General features: G+C 40.7%; 1 protein-coding gene across 2 annotated transcripts in view; it reads left to right on the forward strand.

Annotated features, from left to right (window-relative positions):
* Window positions 1-664: 664 nt before the first annotated feature.
* Window positions 665-20,450, forward strand: part of dhx8 (DEAH (Asp-Glu-Ala-His) box polypeptide 8) — a 60,586-nt gene continuing 40,800 nt past the window's right edge. Inside the window, exons 1-10 of one of the 2 annotated variants that reach the window (XM_059956528.1) lie at window positions 665-899; window positions 2,747-2,832; window positions 4,533-4,608; window positions 4,815-4,900; window positions 11,292-11,395; window positions 16,448-16,774; window positions 17,854-17,998; window positions 18,171-18,374; window positions 19,185-19,272; window positions 20,173-20,270. In XM_059956528.1, coding sequence (XP_059812511.1) covers window positions 746-899; window positions 2,747-2,832; window positions 4,533-4,608; window positions 4,815-4,900; window positions 11,292-11,395; window positions 16,448-16,774; window positions 17,854-17,998; window positions 18,171-18,374; window positions 19,185-19,272; window positions 20,173-20,270 — 1,368 coding nt within the window. In that variant the 5' untranslated portion in view covers window positions 665-745. Of the gene's footprint in view, window positions 900-2,746; window positions 2,833-4,532; window positions 4,609-4,814; window positions 4,901-11,291; window positions 11,396-16,447; window positions 16,775-16,806; window positions 17,714-17,853; window positions 17,999-18,170; window positions 18,375-19,184; window positions 19,273-20,172; window positions 20,271-20,450 lie in introns of those variants that run through there. The other variant, XM_059956529.1, reaches the window with a different exon arrangement.

The raw sequence follows: 20,450 nt of genomic DNA on the forward strand, positions 1-20,450 counted from the left end.
ATTAAATATACGTAATTGATTTACTTGTTTATTTATTATGTTTTATTTTATTTGTTATTATTTTTTCTCTCTCTGCTAGATTATGTATTGCATTGAACTGCTGCTGCTAAGTTAACAAATTTCGCGTCACATGCAGGTGATAATAAACCTGATTCTGATACTATTAATCTTAAAAATCTGTTTAATTTCTCTTGTGGGTGTTTATAAATATCCATTTCCTGTTCGTATTTATCATTCGAAAGTTTCCTTCTGTATAAAACTTATGTTGTACCTTGAAGTGGGGGGGGGGGGGTGATTGTCAGAGAAAGTGGTAATTAGCCAGGAAAGTGAGCTTGAGACACTGAATCAAGCTTCATGGTTCTCATAATTCTTTAATTCTCATAATTTAAAGTTTTGCAAGCACCTGTACAAACCCTGGTTATGTCCTACCTACGAATTTTGAACATGGTGGTCCAGAAAACATTTTTTTGTTTTAATGGTGGGGAAGGAGCCGAAGAGCAGGTGCTGCTGGCCCCGTGGAAACAACTCGGAGCCGATCGTCTCCTTTAACTGAGCCACGCTGCTCCGCTGCGGCCCCTTGCGGTGACGGGGCTGTACTTTCCACCCGAGGATCTCCGGAAAGAACCGAGTGGGAGCCGAGCAACGGGCGCAGCGTCATGAGGTGAAAGGTGAAAGTTGACTGTGTCTGCGAGAAGATGGCGACTGAGTGAAGAGAGGTTGATTTGATTTCTCGTACGGGAAGTTTATGAGGTTTTTCTCGGACGAGCAAGTACTGAGAAAGGCCTGGAAGATGGCGGAGGTGGCGCTGGAGGAACTGAGTAAGCTGGAATACCTGTCGCTGGTGTCCAAGGTCTGCACTGAGCTAGACAACCACCTGGGCATCAACGACAAGGACCTGGGTAAGGATGGCCTGCGCTAGGGTGGCCCAGGGGGCTTGTATCATTTGTTTCTCGACCCCTTCTTCGCCCTGAGCAGGGAATGACACCAGAAAGTGCTAGCAATACTCAATGGGTCAGGCAGAATATACGGAGAGCGTCCATGTTGCAGGAAAAACAAGAGACTGTGGATGCCGGAATCTGGAGGAGCCGAGCAACATTTGTTGGGTGGGTGGGTTGAGAGGAGTTGTTGATATCGCGATTTAAACTCTGTTTCAGGACTTGGAGGAAAACTTCAGCATACCTTGAGACTTTGCAGCGGAGTAGTTTCAGGTCAATGTTTCGATTTTCTCTGTTTATTAATGCTGCTGACCAACTGAATATTTCCAGCTTTTTTGTTTGTTTTTTATTTCAAAATTCTAGCATGTGCAATTAAAAAGCCGTTTCTCTTATTGCTGGGCCTGCAATTTCCAAGAGTTTCCATAAGGATGCTTTGAACACATTCTTTTTCCTCTGTCTACCTTGTGACAGGGTTTGGAATATAAGTGCTGGTGTTGGGGGATATAGAATGACATTACATCGCAAAGTAAATAACAATATCCTTTGGCTCTTGGTATTGGGGCTGTTGGCCTGCAAATAGACATTTAGGTTGGTTTGTTCATCATCCAGTAAATTTTGAGATTTTTCATAGTGCTCATGGTATTTTTTCAGCACTCAGGGGTGCTTGCTTTATATACTTTGGGTTTTGGAGATGTGTAGGTTGGCAGGCAGTGCTGCTATCTGATAGACCATGAGCTTTGTGCCAGATCTGAGATTTTGAAGAAAATCAAATAAAATCGTAAGGCGTTGGAGCAGAATTAGGGCATGTGACCCATTGAATCTTTTCCACCATTTGATCATGGCTAATTTATATTCTCCCCTCAACCCTATTCTCCCTGTAACCTTTGGTTACACTAATTTGGCCCTCACTAATCAAGAACCTATCAATTTCCACCTTAAATATACCCAATGATTTGGCTTCCACAACCATCTGTGACAATGAATTTCATAGATTCACCACCCTCTGGCTTAAGAAATTCCTCCTCATCTCTTTTCTAAGGGGACCAAACTCTGTCCTGTTGTGTTGAAGGGAATGACAAATTTCATCATTGCTGTCTGGCTTCACTAAGAGGTAGTTCAAGAAATAGAAAAAGTAGTCCACATTCTAAAGGATTTCACCAATGACCTTCACTGTCAAAGGGCAGGGTTGTACAGTGTGGGCAAGTTGTGGGTGTTGGGTGTAAGGCCCATCCTTTTGTGAACATGTCAACAGTGGTTTCAGGTGCAGCCTCTGGTGACTGGAAATGTCTATGTTTCCTGCACCTTGATTACTTCAGAATCTGCATGTGTAATTTGCAACCTGGATGTTCCAGACTGCCCCTGTGTCAAGAGGTTGTAGGTTATAGAGATTTGAGCACAAATTTAGTCTTTTGGAATTGTTGTTTTTCCAGTGGAGATGTCACATCCTGACTCTTCATATGGATGCTAATGTTTTCTTAACAATAGTTCTGTGAAGAATAGGGGAATCATTCCTGATGTTCTTGTCAATATTTGTCAATGAATTCTGATTTACTGGTCATTGATTGTTGACATCTGCATCTCCAACGATACAACAGGAGCTACCCGTGAGGAAAACACTTAAATTGGTGCATTGTGATTGTCACTTAGAGAATGTGTTTGTTTTTATTGTGCTCAATATTAGGGACAGAATCAACAAAATTTACTGTTTTTTTATCAAATGTAAGGCTAAATTTGATTTGCTTCCATTGAATTGTGCAGTGTTATGTGCTGGCTTTTTCAATATAATGTTTTCCTTTTTTTCCTTTTTCCAGCTGAATTTATCATCAGTCTTGCTGAGAAGAATATTACTTTTGATACTTTCAAAGTAGCACTGCTAAAGAATGGAGCTGAGTTTACAGTAAGTTCTGTACAGAATGATTTGTTCCTTACTGATGTACCCATCCCTTTTACACAAAAGGATGAAGAATGTTCCATAATCCTCAAGATAATCTGGCAAAAAGGGTCATTTTTTTGGACTGTGTTGAATCAACGGAAGTCTTCCTATAACCAGTCTGCTGTCCTTTTCTGCAGCACTGAAATATACTTTTAAGATGCAAACATTAGTGAAAGAGTGCTTTTGTAAAGTTTTAAACAGAATTGGTATTTCTAAATTCATAATTTTCTTTATATGCTAAGTATCAGCTATCAATGTACTTTCTGATATTTTCATTACTATAGACATTCTGTTTACGAATGCATCATAAATAACTGATAAAAAATTGTTAGCAAATATTAGTAAAACCTAAGGTGGTACAAGTCTGAAGTATAACTGCAAAATGTTAGAGAAAAATGTTAAAGATAAGTTAGCATCCGAAAGAACAAAGGGAACGTTACTTTTTGAAATATTGATAAAGGGTCTCCGCTAAAATGTTAACCATTTTGCTGACCAGTTTGTATTTTCAGCATTTTTGTTTGGTACTTGTATAAATTTTTCTACTACTTTGAAAAAATTCACTATAGTATTATGCAAAGGCAATGGAATTTTTGAAACATCTTTGCAATATACTGTATGCTGATATTAGAAATTCAATTGTGGGCGGAATGTATATTTTATAACTCATTCATTATTTCTGGTGCATATTGCCATCAACCAAAGATCAACAAAATCATAGACCAAACAGTGACAGCACCCCCTCCACTCTTATCTGCCTCTCTGTTACACCTAGAGCATCAACATCCCGGAACATTGAGCTGCCTTGCTTGAAACAATTTATGGACCTTTTCCTAATGCAATAAAGGGTGTAACATCTGTTTAAAAATCACACTGAAATACTAGTTCCAATTTATAAATGGAATATTTTTGTTAAATACATTCTCCTCTTAATGTCAAAACTTCTGAACTCAGAAATTGAACTATCCATTTTTTTAAACTGACGAATGACTAATCATCATTAAGTAGTTGGCTCATTATTTCTGCCTTTCTTTGTTGTCGTGGCTGGCCAAGTATTGAAGTAGAACAAATACAGAATGCTGGAATGAGTCAGTTTGCATCTGTAGGAGCAAAAGGTGTAAATTGGTGCTTCATGGCTGAGAGGGAAGAAGAAAGATTACCAATATATAGTAGTAGGTAGGGGGCTACAGGCTGGTATTCCAAGCAGGCAGGTTAAGGGGATGAGAGGGTGAACAAAGGGAAAAGAAAGGAAAATCTAGTGGACAAGTGAGTGTGAGGAAGGAGAGAGCCAGAGATGTAGGTTATCTGAAAGTAGGGCATTCAGTGTTCGTACCATTGGGTTGTAAGCTATCCAAGCCAAATATGAAATGGTCTTCCAGTTTCTGTTTGCCAGTGACAATATTATGGCAGTATTTCCTGTTTCCAGTCCTGATACAGGGGTTGAACCCAAAATGTTGACGTTCATCTTTTGGCTCCACAAATGCTGATTGACCCAATGAGTTCTTGGAGCTTACTGTTTTTGTTTGAGATTCCAGCAAATTTCTTTTGATGATTTGCAGATTTCTTGCAAATGTAGCATGTTGCTAAGTGTTAATCCAAGAAGTGACTTTTATTGTGGATTCTAATTGCTTGCACTAACTGTGTTCATAATTTCTGTTACTTTCCAGGATTCGCTCATCAGCAATTTGTTACGTTTGATCCAGACTATGCGACCTCCACCCAAGCCATCAAGCTCCAGCAAATGTAAGAAAAACAGCACCTTCCCTCTTTGTACATGTGCAGTAGAACAGGTTTCCAGAGATCTGTGAAATTTTAGAACACAGATGGAGGTCATACAGCCCGTCCCAACTGCTCTGGTCACTGTAAAACTGTTCATTTTGTCCTATTTTCATTTTTATTCTTAATGTTTATCTAATTCCTTCTCAATTTTTCTTAATACTTTCATGCAGCTGAATTACCAAAACAAAAATCAGAAAAAGAAAAAATGAAGGAGCTATTCCCCGCCCTTTGTATGCCGGATAATCCATCGATGCGGGTAAGTTCTGCATTTACTTTTACCCTTAATGGGGAACTTATTGGTTGATGTTTACCAGTCTTTAAATGCCTTTAACTTTTCCAGACAAGATGGCGCCAAGATGCCGTCTTTGATGAGGTTGTGGCTCAGACTTTTATCTTTTATCTTTTAGGTTTTTAGGGATGGTTTTGGGTTAAGTTAAGGGGTCAGATAGAACCTAGGGACAGTGATGTAGGGGAGCCAGAGCTGTCTGGTCCTCTGCTCCATCCTCCTCACTATGTTTGAAGGCCAGTGATGTGGATGTATGGTAAAAGGCATCTGTGGTCAGATATCAGACCAGCAAGGTCAAATGCTGGAGGTTCCCCCTAGTCAGCATGTTGTTGGCTGGTTCTGGGTTCAGAGTTCCATACGGGCAGGAGGCACAAGCGACAGTAACTCACTAGGTTCGCAAATCATTGAGTCTGGCGTACAATGTATAGTATTCAGGGTCCTCCTTCATCGTAATCAGTGAGACCTGGGGTCAGTACAATAGATTGAAACCCAAAGGTCAATCAGAAATCAAGGCCCAATGGCGAGAGATCCGAGTCTATGAATCTCTGCAAGTCCGCAGGGAAGTTGAAGGCCCAGTGTTTGCGAATCCTAGTCCGCTGGAGGTCCGAGGCCAAAGAAGATGGCCTGTTCTGGTTCGAGCACTGTGTGTGTGCGTGGGTATGTAGGTGGGTGGGAAGGAGGAACAGGGCTCGTTTTGCTGTTTGTATTTTGTCGCTTGTGTTTTGTATTGTTCTGCCTTGCGTGGTGGACGTGCTATCTTGACGCTGAATGTGTGGCGACAGTTGTGGGATGCTCCAGCACATCCTTGAGTGTGTTGGTTGCTAACACAAGCAACGCATTTCACTGTATGTTTTGATGTACCGGTTATAAATAAAGCTGAATCAGTTTTTAGGCATTCAACTGAGATTTTGTACATTTATTGGGGGGAGTGGTAACTGTTTGGCAGATTTATTGTTATCTTGTATTGAAATGGAAACAACAAATATCACTGGACAGCAAATTTTATGGAAGTGTGCTTGCTCAGAAATTCTTTGTGGTTGTGATGATAGACTGCTTGAAGCCCAACCCAAATATAATTTCAGACTACTTGTATCACGTAGAAATTTGGGGAAACATGAAATTAACTTTTATTGATAAATTGAATTTAATTGCATGATGGTGCTGACACTGTGCAATAGTTAACTAAGGTAAAACTGTTTTGATGATTTTTATTTGTATTCAGTGTCTAAGGCTTCTTGCTTAATTGTCCAACAATAATCAGCCAGCCAGAATTCCAGTTGCCCTGATACCATCTTTCCGTGACTTGTGATGTCCTGGTGAAACCTTTCACCATGCTCGTCACTGAAGTTAAGATTTGCAGGGAAGAAGTCTAAATGGAAAATGAATCTTTAGTGACATGTTGCACTTCATGGTTTTGTATGCTTGAAGCATGTTGTCAACCAGCTGTGCGTGGTTTGGTGCTCTGTGTTTGCAAAGACAAGTTTCAAAATCCCCAAATGCCTTCCATGCGATTTGGTCTGGTCCCACTGGAAGTTCTTTGAATTGCCTATCATTTGTGGACCAACAAATATGCCTGCCTTAATTTTAGCATCAGTTATTCTAGGGAGCATTTGTTTCAAATAGCAAACTCCTTCACTTTCCTCGTTCAGCACTTTCGTAAAATCGTTCATAAGCCTGATGACAGCAGATTTCATCCTAGCAGTCTTGAACCCAATAATTCAGCTTTTGTCTTTGATGAACCCAAATCTCTGGCCAGGTCATTTAACTCCACAAACACGAGGAAATCTGCAGATGCTGGAAATTCAAACAACGCATACAAAATGCTGGTGGAACGCAGCAGTGCCAGGCAGCATCTATAGGAAGAAGTACATTTGCCGTTTCGGGCTGAGACCCTTTGTCAGGACTAACTGAAAGAAGAGATAGTAAGAGGTTTGAAAGTGGGAGGGGAGATCCGAAATGATAGGAGAAGACAGGAGGAGGAGGGATGAAGCTAAGAGCTGGAAAGGTGATTGGCAAAAGGGATACAGAGCTGGAGAAGGGGACGGGAGGCCTAGGGAGAAAGAAAGGGGGAGGGGAGCACCAGAGGGAGATGGAGAACAGGCAAGGAGTGATTGTGGGAGGGGCAGAGAGAGAAAAAAAAGGGGAGAGAGGGAAAAAGGGGAGAATAAATAAATAAGGGATGGGGTAAGAAGGGGAGGAGGATCATTAACGGAAGTTCGAGAAATCAATGTTTATGCCATCAGGTTGGAGGCTACCCAGACGGAATATGAGGTGTTGTTCCTCCAACTTGAGTGTGGCTTCATCTTGACAGTAAAGGAGCCCATGGATAGATGTATCAAAATGGGAGTGGGACGTGGAATTAAATTTTTTTGCCACTGGAAGATCCTGCTTTCTCTGGCGGACAGAGTGTAGGTGTCGGAAATGGACCAGGTAAATTTGAGGGCAGGGTGAAAGTTGGAGGCAAAGTTAATGAAGTTAACGAGCTCAGTAGTGAAGGAAAAGTGGGGGACGGATACCCGTATAGGCTTGGAACATGGTCTGCTCAAATTTACCTGGTCATTAACTTTGCCTCCAACTTTCACCCTGCCCTCAAATCTACCTGGTCCAGTTCCGACACCTCCCTCCCCTTCCTTGATCTTTCTGTCTTCATCTCTGGAGACGGCTTATCTATTGACATCTACTATAACCCTACTGACTCTCACAGCTACCAGGACTATTCCTCTTCCCACCCTGTCTCTTGCAAAAATGCCATGACCTTCTTGCAATTCCTCCGTCTCCGCTGCATCTGCTCTCAGGAAGAGGCTTTTCATTCCAGGATGAAGGAGATGTCTTCCTTTTTCAAAGAAAGGGGCTTCCCTTCTTCCAGTGTCAACTCTGTTCTCAAACGCATCTCTCCCATTTCCCGCACATCTGCCCTCACCCCATCTGCCTGCCACCCCACTCGGGATTGGGTTCCCCTTGTCCTCACCTACCACCCCACCAGCCTCTGGGTCCAACATATAATTCTCCGTAACTTCCGCCACCTCCAATGGGATCCCAATACCAAGCACATCTTTCCCTCCCCCCCCCACTTCTGCTTTCCACAGGGATCGCTCCCTACGCGACTCCCTTGTCCATTCTTCTCCCCCCCCCCCCCCCATCCCTTCCTACCGATCTCCCTCCTGGCACTTATCCCTGTAAGCGGAACAAGTGCTACACTTGTCCTTACACTTCCTCCCTCACCACCATTCAGGTCCCCAGACAGTCCTTCCAGATAAGGCGACACTTCACCTATGAGTTGGCTGGTGTGATATACTGTGTCCGGTGCTCCTGGTATGGCCTTCTATATATTGGTGAGACCCGATGCAGACTGGGAGACCATTTTGCTGGACACCTACGCTCCGTCCGCCAGAGAAAGCAGGATCTCCCAGTGGCCACACATTTTAATTCCACGTCCCATTCCCATTCTGATATGTCTATTCATGGCCTCCTCTGCTGTCAAGATGAAGCCACACTCAGGTTGGAGGAACAACACTTTATACAGTCGGCCCTCCTTATCCATGAATTCTGCATGCGCGAATTCAACCAACCGCAAATCGCAAAAACCCGGAAGTGCCCTTCCAGCACTCATTGTTCGAGCATGTACAGACTTTATTTTGTCATTATTCCATAAACAATGCAGTATAACAACTATTTACATGGCATTTACATTGTATTAGGCATTATAAATAATCTAGAGATGATTTAAAGAATACGGGAGGATGTGCATGGGTTATCGTGGATCAGGATCGAAAAAAATTGGAAGTTCTCTTACTAAGTAAGTCGGAAAAAGTATATCCGGTACTATTTAGCCTCAGTTAATCAAACATTTGTTAGTATATAGTACATAATTTACCTTTCTAATGCATATAAAACACTAAGAATGTATGTTTCAGCGCCGGGCTCCAGTTCGATCGAGTGACAGATCGCTCCCGAGTGCGCTGTCCACCGTGCTGGGTTGATGTGGAGGATCAAAAACCCAAAACCTAATAATTAAACCAATGCATTGCTTAGTAATAATTGTAGCTTTCATTGTGGCAGAGCCTTTCTCACTTATTCTTTAAAGTTGTTCCGATCGTTGACCGACGTAGCCTAACGCTTTTCCATTGACTGATGGAGTTTCACCTCTTTCCGATCGCTTTATTATTTCCACTTTATTTTCAATCATGATTATTTTCACAAAGAGAAACACTGCGGATTCAGAGCTCTGATGCTGGGTCCTAATGTCCACAGCACTGAGACAGGTTAAATAAGGTCTGGGGTTCCGCTGGGTCCTAAGGTTCACCGCGTTGAGACAGGTTGAATAAGAGACTTGAGCATCCGTGAATTTTGGTATCCACGAGGGGTCCCAGAACCAATCCCTCACGGATAAGGAGGGCTGACTGTATTCTGTCTGGGTAGCCTCCAACCTGATGGCATGAACATTGATTTCTCTAACTCCCATTAATGTCCCTCCTCCCCTTATTTATTTACTCCCCCCTTTTTTCTCTCTCTGCCCCTCTCACAATCACTCCTTGCCTGTTCTCCATCTCCCTCTGGGCCTCCCCTCCCCCTTTCTTTCTCCCTAGGCCTCCCGTCCCATGATCCTCTCCCTTCTGTAGCCTTGTATTCCTTTTGCCAATCAACTTTCCAGCTCTTAGCTTCACCCCACCCCCTCCTGTCTTCTCCTATCATTTCAGATCTCCCCTGCCCCCTTTCAAATCTCATACTCTCTCTCAGTTAGTCCTGACGAAGGGTCTTGGCCCGAAACGTTGACAGTGCTTCTTCCTATAGATGCTGCCTGGCCTGCTGTGTTCCACCAGCATTTTGTGTGTGTCATTTAACTCTGATTGAGTTATCAGATGAGGCTCACTCGACATAAAGTGTTCCAAATCTGTATCAGTGTCATTTTTATTCCTGGCTTCTGCATCATGGCATCTTCTGCCTCCTCTAGACTCCATGTCTCTGGTGGCTTCAGTACAGCAAGACTGTTGCTATGCGGTCCCATGACAGTAGGGAGATTGGCGTATTCAATGTATTTCTTATTTTTAGCAGAGAAACCAGACACACTGGTCAGACAGAAGTAGCTGTCTGTCACATGATCCTTCTGTTTTCGCCATAACATTGGGACAGCAAACCGTGTTGCTTTCAGAAATACCTCTGTGCCAAGCTCTAAGATTGACAGCGCATGTTCTGCAACAAATGTGAGGACCTCAGGCTTTGTCTTGGTTGCCAAATTTACACCCAAAGTTAGAGCTCATAGACTTCTTTAATAAAAGGAGTCGTGCTTTATCTTTGAGATTTAAGCGTATACTCACCACAAATATAACAGAAAATATATTGGCTGTTGCAACTTTGGCGAGACATTTTACTATCACAGATACTCCTGTAGTATTCACAATATGCTATGCGCATCAATGTGGTCGCAAACCAATATATATGCAGACGCAATGCATAGAACAGTGTGTGTGTGTAATGCTTTTGTAGCCTTTCTAAAACCTGTCCTGCCATGCAGCATTTGCCCTGCCTAAGCATGCCTGGACAAGATAGAAAACCTTTCAGCTTGCATTGTGGGCAACATTTTAATTGACTTGAATCATGAATTGAAATAACAAATAATATGGGATTTTTACAAAATAGTGCTTTATTGGGAAATTTCATGGTATTTTCATGATCAACAGCCCAAAATCCATAAGATATACCTAAAAATATTCAGGAAGCAAAATCTTTGTTCTCCAGTGATTCAAAGTGGATGGGATTAGTATCTGAAAGAGAAAAGGCATGAACATTTTCGGGGTGCCCTTTCATCAGATTAGAGTTCTGATTTGAAGCAATTTGCAATTCCTTCCTTAGTGCACTGATCTCATTCTCACACTCAACAATGTGGACATCTCAAGTAATTTGAAGGAGTTGTTGGAATATTTGTAATATTCATGAATATTATAGTATTGCAATACTATTAGATTTACAAAGATGTCATTTTTGGTCAGTGCGTTTGAATAATTTTGACTTTTTTAGGTTTTTATCTTGGTATCACTGTAGGCACATTTAACTAATTACCACTTAATATTATGAAATAAAAGCCATTTTCTGTGATTTGAGATAGGACTCTTTCATGATCTATTACTGTAGACATCAAGTGATAGTCTTTCTGAGTGGCCATCAACTAAATTAGTATGTGCATTTCATGATATTCTATCAATTTAATTGCAACCCACCTAATTGTGTCCAAACAGTACAATATTCCATATTAATCTTAGAAGGGTGCACCCCATTGGAGATCTTGAATTATGTTGCATTTGAGGCAATCATGGCTTTTAAAAAGTCTTTTTGAAAAAATCTAAACTTACTCTTTGTTTTGCAGACTTTACTGGATGAAGATGATTTGAAAGTGGCTGCAGATGCATTGAAGGAACTTGAAGCCTTGATGCCATCAAAAAATGATATTAAAAAGAGTAGCAAACACGGGTACTTTTACAGTGTCCTATTAAACACATTTTATAATCTTTTTTAATAGACTAGGAATAGATACCAAATGATGTGTAATAAGTGGTCCTGACTGAAAAGCCCTAGGTCTGTTTACTCATCTGTATTGAGTTATTTTACAAAACCAAGCCAATTTCCCTTCACCACAACTTTCACCTGGTTCAACTTGTTCTCACATTGAAGTTTCTCTTTCAACTTTACTCCCTTCAGATCAAAGTTATAGTTATTGCACAAAAAAAACTACAATGACAGGCAGGACAGAAGTATCAACTTGTTGAGAAAGAGTACCCAAAATCATATCTGGAGCTTTCTTTCAAAATTAAGCCATCTAAGTAGAATTGAAATGTTTATGGGGAGACTTGGCAGAAAAAAAAATAAAGAAAAGTCCAGGCGTTATTTCAGAAGTTAAATAAATTGATGGTAGGATACTTTTCAAGTCAGTAAAAGGTTAACTTTGGCAGCCATTAGGCAGTTTTTACTTTTAATGAGTTATTGAAATATTGAACTCGAAAGAGCAGGACAGGCCCTTCAGTCCACCATATCTGAATTGAATGTGATGCCAAATTAAACTAATCTCATCTGCCTGCACAGGATTCATATCCCTCTAGTCCCTACACAGTCACATGCCAATCTGAAAGTCTTTGAATGCCACTATTGTATCTCCTTCCACCGCTAGTCCCTGCAGCCCATTCTAGGCACCTATTTGTGTAAATAAAAGAAAACATATTTTCCATTTCCCCCTTAAACTTTCCCCCTCTGATTCTATAAAACTATGCCCTCTAGTACTTGGCATTTCTATCATGAGGGGGAAAAGATTCTGACTGTCTACTATGTTTATGTCTGTCATCATTTTATAAACTTTATCGGGTCTCTCCTTAACCTTCACTGCAGGGAAAACAGCCGAAGTTTGTTCAACCTCTCCTTATAGCTCATACTTTCTAATCCAGGCAACATCCTGCTAAATCTCTTGGGCACTCTTTACAAAGCCTCCATGTGCTTCCTGTAATGGCGCAACCAGAATTGCATGCAGTACTGCAAGTGCGGTCTAACCAAAGTTTTATGATACTGCAGTATGACTTCCTGACTCTTGAACTCCAGGTCCTAGTAATGAAGGCAAGCATCCCATGTATTCTTTACCATTCTATCTTTTTGTGTTGCTATTTTCAGGGAGCAATATACATCAATGCTGTTAAGTATCCTGCCATTTACTATGATTTCCCCATACATTTGATTTTCAAAAGTGCAATGTCTCACGCTTCCCCAAATTCAAAGCTGCAAAGAGATGGCATGACAGGGTGGTGGGTATCTTTCATCTGCTATTTCTTTGCTCATAACTGTAACTAGTGGATATCCTGTATCCTTTGACTTCAGTGTCCACAAGTCCACCAATTTTCTTGTCTTACTTTCTGACCCATCTGCATTTTTGTTCAAGATGTTTGTATATCTCATTTACAGAGGACCCAGTATGGATCCCTGCAAAACACCTCTGGGCAAGTCAATTCTGAATCCAACTTGCCTGGTCACAGATCCCATGAATCTTAATTTTCTTTATCAACCTATCATGCGGGACCTTGTCAAATACCCTACTAAGATCCACATAAACATCCACAGCCCTATCCTCATCAATTATCTTCATTACCATCTCCAAAAAAAGCCTCAGTGATGTTTATAAGGCATGACCTGCCCCACACAAAGCCATGCTGTCTCTAAACAGACCACGTTCCTCCAAATGGGAATAACTTCCATCTCTAAGGATCTTTAATAGCTGTACTACCACTGATATGAGGCCTATAATTTCCTGGATTATCTACATTTCTCCTCTCAAGCAAAGGAATAATATTGGTATCGTGGAATAGAATTTCTTGGTGAGCAGTTGCTGCAATCAATCTGGAATCTGTTGGTATTACTGGGGTGACTTTAAAATGTAAGTGCATTTTGGCATGGAACCAATGAGTCAAATGTCAGCCCTGTGTCATAAACTTCCATGTAATTATGGGCAACTCTAAATTGGAACTACTTAGATGTGTGGACCATGGGCCCTTGCTGCAGAAAGTTCAAAGAACGTTTATTATCAAAGAGAAGGAAGGATTCAAGGGGGGGAAAGGGGCCACAGTGGTTGACAAAGGAAGTCAGAGATTGCATAGCAATAAAAAAAGAAGTATGACAGAGCTAAGGTGAGTGGGAAGACAGATGATTGGGAAATTTTTAAGGAACAACAGAACTTAACTAAAAAGGCAATATGGGGAGAAAAAATGAGGTACGAATGCAAGCTAGCCAGGAATATAAAGGAGGATAGCAAAAGCTTTTTTAGGTATGTGAAGAGAAAGAAGATAGTTAAGAACAATGTTGGGCCCTTGAAGAATGAATTGGGTGAAATTGTTAGGGGAAACAGAGAAATGGCAGAGGAATTTAATAAGTACTTTAGATCTGTCTTCACTGGGGAAGACACAAGCAATCTCCCAGATGTATGGATGGGCCAACGACATAGGGTAACAGAGGAAATTAAACAGATTGACATTAGGAAGGAAACGGTGATGAGTAGACTGATGGGACTGAAGGCTAACAAATCCCCAGGTCCAGATGGTCTACATCCTAGGGTACTAAGGGAGGTGGCTCTGGAAATTGCGGATGCATTGGTAATCATTTTCCAATGTTCCTTAGATTCAGGAACAGTTCCTGAGGATTGGAGAATGGCTAATGTTATCCCACTTTTTAAGAAAGGAGGGAGGGAGAAAACAGAGAACTATCAACCTGTCAGCCTGACATCGGTGGTGGGGAAGATGCTAGAGTCCATTATTAAAGATAAAATAGTGGCATATCTCGATAACAGTGATAGGATTGGGCCGAGCCAGCATGGATTTACCAAGGGTAAATCATGCTTGACTAATCTATTGAAACTTTTTGAGGATGTAACCCGGAAGTTAGACAAGGGAGATCCAGTGGATGCAGTGTACCTCAAATTTCAGAAGGCATTTGATAAGGTCCCACATAGGAGATTGGTGGGTAAAGTCAGAGCTCGTGGCATTGGGGGGAAGATATTGACATGGATAGAAAACTGGTTGGCAGATAGAAAGCAAAGGGTAGCGGTGAATGGGTGTTTCTCGGAATGGCAGGTGGTGACTAGTGGGGTGTCACAGGGCTAGGTATTGGGACCACAGCTGTTTATGATTTACATCAACGATTTAGATGAAGGCACTGAGAATAACATCAGCAAGTTTGCTGATGATACTAAGCTGGGTGGCAGTGTGACATGTGATGAGGATGTTAGGAGAATTCAGGGTGACTTGGATAGGCTGGGTCAGTGGGCAGATACTTGGCAGATGACATTTAATGTGAATAAGTGTGAGGTTATCCACTTTGGGAGTAAGAGCAGGAAGGCAGATTATTGTCTGAACGGTGTAGAGTTAGGTAAGGGAGAAATACAAAGAGATCTAGGAGTCCTTGTTCATCAGTCACTGAAGGTGAATGAGCAAGTGCAGCTGGCAGTGAAGAAGGCTAATGGAATGTTGGCCTTTATTACAAAGGGAATTGAGTACAAGAACAAGGAAATCATTTTGCATTTGTACAGGGCCCTTGTGAGACCACACCTGGAGTATTGTGTACAGTTTTGGTCTCCAGGGTTAAGGAGGGATATCCTGGCTGTAGAGGAAGTGCAGCGTAGATTCACGAGGTTAATTCCTGGGATGTCCGGACTGTCTTACACAGAGAGGTTAGAGAGACTGGGCTTGTACAAGCTGGAATTAAGGAGATTGAGAGGGGATCTGATTGCAACATATAAGATTATTAAGGGATTGGACAAGATAGAGGCAGGAAATATGTTCCAGATGCTGGGAGAGTCCAGTACCAGAGGGCATGGTTTGAGAATAAGGGGTAGGTTATTTAGGACAGAGTTAAGGAAAAACTTCTTCTCCCAGAGAGTTGTGGGGGTGTGGAATGCACTGCCTCAGAAGGCAGTGGAGGCCAATTCTCTGGATGCTTTCAAGAAGGAGCTAGATAGGTATCTTATGGATAGGGGAATTAAGGGATATGGGGACAAGGCAGGAACCAGGTATTGATAGTAGATGATCAGCCATGATCTCAGAATGGTGGTGCAGGCTCGAAGGGCCGAACGGTCTACTTCTGCACCTATTGTCAAAGTATATATACTGTATACAATTTTGAGATTTATTGTCTTGTAGGCTGCTATAAAATGAAGCAATACAATAGAATCCATGAAATACCCCACACAACAAAAATTGTCAAGGATCCAGTGTGCGAAAAAGAGCAAATCATGTAAACAATTTTTAAAAAGTAAGCAAGTAATACACAACATGAATCACAGAATCTTGAAATTGACTCCACAGCCATGGAGTCAGTTCAGCACTGCAGGCAATGCAGGAGCCTGATTGCTGCATCTGAAGATCAGTTTGTCCTTCACCTTTGTCTGGCTTGTCGCATAGTTCTGCTCAACATCAGTTTGTTTTTTTTGCTCTCGGGCCTGGGCCCCACTGCTTCAGCCTGGCTCAAAGTCTACCCAGCAATGGCCACTGCGGCCGTACCTGCAATCTGGAGAGTTCAGTTCGCCGAATCCTTCAGGAAAAATGCAAAAACAGCAGCTCATGCAGATGGCTTAAAAAGTACAACTCCCAAAGGGAAATCACAGGCTGCGGATTGCAGTGACCATAGCCCAGAAAAAGTATATTTAGTAGAATAGTTAAAGATTTTTTGCTGCCTGCAAAATGTTGCCATGTCTTGCCAGCACCAGCCTTGTCAATTGATATATTAAGCAGAATGTGACCAGTAACACTGATTAAACTAGCCAATGTAATGACAGTTTACCATCATAAATATTAGATGGTAATCTCAGACCTACTCCCTCTCCAAGAGGACATTAATTAGACTGATAAGCTACCCTTAAACTGGATTTGTGTTGATATTCAGGTCAGCATATTTCTGCCTTTCTCATGATTCTCTTCCGATGTTTTTCTTTGTCCGGTGAAATATTGTCATGATTTATTTCAAGTTTGTAAAAGTAGAATTGTTTTTAATTCGTAGCTCTGAAAAAGTAAAGAAAAAGAAAAGGAGTCGCAGTCATAGTAGAGACAGAGACCGGGACCGGAAGCGTCGTCGCAAGTCAAGGTCCAGATCGCACTCGAGAGACCGGAACAAAGGTAAATTCAGCAGGCGATCCAGAAGCAGGAGTCGGAGCCCAAGCCGAGATCATAAGGAACGTTTCAGAACTAGAGAAAAGAGCTGTGAGAAAAGGAAAGAAAGATATGTCGACAGGCCTCCACCTGAAGAACCATCTGTTGGTGAAATATACAACGGCAAAGTCACCAGTATCATGCAGTTTGGATGTTTTGTACAGCTGGAAGGTTTAAGGTATAGTAAGCAGCAGGTAGTGTAAGAAGTCATTACAATAGTGTGAACACTTGAGAAATTGGATTTGAGTGATATGATTATAATTTTTCAAATTAAAAAAACTTCAAATATGCTGCAAACTGTTTGACTATATTGATATTGGGTAAATGACATTTCAAGGCACGTGTCACAAATTCCCTTTTGCATCAGTTTCCTGCATGCGAATAAAAATTCCCAAATCTTCAGTGTTTTAATTTCTGTCAAATAGTTTCTTACAGTTATTGCTGCAAGGAGGAGTGTTTTCCCTTCCATGTATACTGCTCAGCCAATGCTTCCAAGTTCTGGATGGTGAAAGGAGATATCCAGATGTGCTTAGAACAAAAGGCTTGTTCTTCCCTTGCAAAATAATAGCCAAGCTGTCTCCTCATTTGTTCAAAAGGATTATTTAAGTTATAGAGGAAAAATACATTTGGAATAATAATAGACAATTGTTTAAGTATTTTGAGATTGAAATTTGTAACTTAAGTCTTTAGAGCTGAGCTTTGTGTTCTTCCAATTCTATAAGTTTACAAGGCTCAAGTTTGCTCAAAATTAATTTTTATTTATGATAGTTTCATGGGGAAACCATTGCTTTGCATTCTGTAGGTAGAAGGAAGCAAAGTATGTCATACATTGACTCAAGTGCAACAGGAAATGATTGAAGCCTATTTCTCTATCATGTTTTAAAATATTTGTTAAAATTATTACTGGGAAATGGTGCCCTAGATTCTATGTACCTTGGAGCATGATTTGAATTCATATGATTTTGTAATATAATTCTGTGTCGATTTTGTCTCTAAAATTTTAATACTATTACTGATTTTATGGAAATACTTAAATGAAAATTGCAAACCTGTCTATTGATTATATTTTTTTTATCTGTGTTTTTCTTGGATGTTTCAGATACCAACCGTTCCTCAGGTGTGTTTCAATGTATTAACTGTTTTAAGAAATGTAGAGCTTACAGTATTATTTGAAAATACATCATTCACCATGTAAGTAGAATTATGTATAATTATTGTGGTCAACTTGCCAGTAATTTTTTTCATTGCGCTTTTCAGAAAACGATGGGAAGGCTTGGTGCACATATCTGAGCTTCGACGAGAGGGGCGTGTAGCCAATGTTGCTGATGTTGTTAGCAAAGGTCAAAGAGTAAAGATTAAAGTGTTATCATTCACTGGGTCCAAAACAAGCTTAAGTATGAAGGTAATTATTTGCAATTTTGAATATTTAAATGAAGTTCAAATCTGGTTAAAGTTTGACCCATGCCCAAGTTGGGGAGGGGATGGAAAAGACTATCTGACTTTAAATTTGAAATCCAAGAAAATATCATTTCTGCTTTGATTTTAAATTTTTCTGGTTTATTCTGGCTCATTAGGATGTAGATCAAGAGACCGGAGAGGATCTAAATCCAAACCGACGGCGTAATGTTGGAGGTGAAAGCAATGAGGAAGCTGCCATGAGGAACCCTGACAGACCTAGTAACTTATCATTGGTGAACACTCCTGAGGTAGAGGATGATGTTTTGGAGCGCAAACGTCTCACAAAAATCTCCGATCCAGAGAAATGGGAAATTAAGCAGGTAAGACCCTGTTCAGAGATTAACCTATCAAATGGCAGACATAACGGATTTTTTTTTTTAGCTCAATTTGAGCTGGTGTTTCCGAAGTGATTGATTAACCTGAATAAAGTGTCAGTAAAGTTTCTGTATTTGTATATGCCTATCATTGGGAAGCACTACGCCAATCTGTTAGATCCATAGGCCCCACATTGCCACCTGAAACTTCTACACGTTGTACATGGATGCAGAGGCTGAGTGTGGCTGACTCTTGAGGTGTAACAAGGTCATGGCAGAAAGTAAACCACTAATAGCATAGTGCTGAGGCCCTGTCTCTGGGACACTGCACAGCCTTCAATAAAAATAAAAGCTGACAAGCTCTTGCCTCCTCTGAAAGCTGTAAAGTTCAAATATATCAAGAATTCAGAAACCTATGAAAAGATAAAAATTACTGCAATATTTTAAATGCAAAAAAAAATTAATTACTTTCTGTTTTCACTGACTTTTCAAGCTAGGAGGCACTATAAGTGAGATCTCAATTTCTGTGCCTGGTTTGGCTGGGAGAGGAACTGGGAGGTAGATTTCTCATTGGTGGTGGATACTGGTAACAACATAGGGCTCCATTGTTTGACTCCAGCAGTGGAGCAGTGAAGGATGCACTGGGATCTGTTACTAAGCACGTCTATTTGAGTGAGTCTGCCAAAGTTTGGGAGTGACAGAATGCCATTGTTTTCTTTGGAAACAGGCCGGCAGCAAAGCTTAACCATGGTGTTTTTAAGGACCAATTACATTTGATTGCTTCTATAATATTTTTCTCCTTAAACGATATTTCAGATGATTGCAGCAAATGTAATCTCCAAGGAAGAGTATCCAGACTTCGATGAAGAAACGGGTATCCTGCCTAAAGTTGATGATGAAGAAGGTATTCACCATTTTTTACTTTACAGCGTGAAAAATGTATACTAATCGTTAAATCACTTTTTCCATCTTTGTTTACTTTGTGCTTGGGTTTCATCACAATGAATTTACAGCTATTCCTTCAGCTGCTTGGGTCTTAAATTCTGGAATTCTCTTCCTAAATCAATTTTATCTGACCCACAGTCTCTGTTGTGTCTCCTCAACCTTAAGCCAACACAATCCTTTTAAGATACTCCTTTTAAGATACTGTGTAAGATTTTTCTGGGTATAATAACATTTATATGCCATGATAAATTGTGTTTGTAAATGTTCGTTAAGTGCTTTGACAATGTATTTAAAGCACCTTTTCTCAATCAAAGGTGCTGATGGTTATGCTACACACACAAAATGCTTCGAAGGGTCTCGGCCCGAAACATCAACAGTGCTTCTCCTTATAGATGCTGCCTGGCCTGCTGTGTTCCACCAGCATTTTGTGTGTGTTGCTTGAATTTCCAGCATCTGCAGATTTCCTCGTGATGGTTATGCTGGTGTGTTCTCACTCCTGTAAAATTTATTGTTACATTTCTAACTTTTTATTCATGATTTTATTTTTAAAAGTTGCCTTTTAACTATAAGCAAGCTTTTGGCTCTTCAGTGTACAAGAGGCATTTTGTACAAATTGAGTTGTTTCTATCAATTTTGTGCTATGGTAGATCATGACACATGCAAGGAAGAACATGGGAATTAGACACTGGACTTCCCAAGTAACGATAAGATCCTTCTGAATAGATTAGTGTAGAAGAAGCAACTTGATCAATAGGATGCCAACTGTGGCTTTACATTCAAAATCAAATTTTAAAAATCTACTTGACTTTTATTTTGTGGAGCTCTGAAACATTGCGTGATTTTCTGTACTGTTTTTCAGATGAAGACTTGGAAATAGAGCTTGTGGAAGAAGAGCCGCCATTCCTCAGAGGGCACACCAAGCAGAGCATGGACATGAGTCCTGTTAAGATAGTAAAGGTATTCAGAGCAATTAAATCCAGAAACTCAACATTTATACATATATGCTTTAAATAGAATTTGCAAAATGTTTTTCAACTTCCACTTCTTTTGAAGCATTTTGCTGCTTTATTTTTAATGTAATAAATTAGAAATTAATCCACACTTTACCATTGAGGCATGAATGTTCCTATGCTTTTA

This window comes from Hypanus sabinus, chromosome X1 (genome assembly GCF_030144855.1).
Source record: "Hypanus sabinus isolate sHypSab1 chromosome X1, sHypSab1.hap1, whole genome shotgun sequence".
Classification (NCBI taxonomy): Eukaryota; Metazoa; Chordata; class Chondrichthyes; order Myliobatiformes; family Dasyatidae; genus Hypanus; species Hypanus sabinus.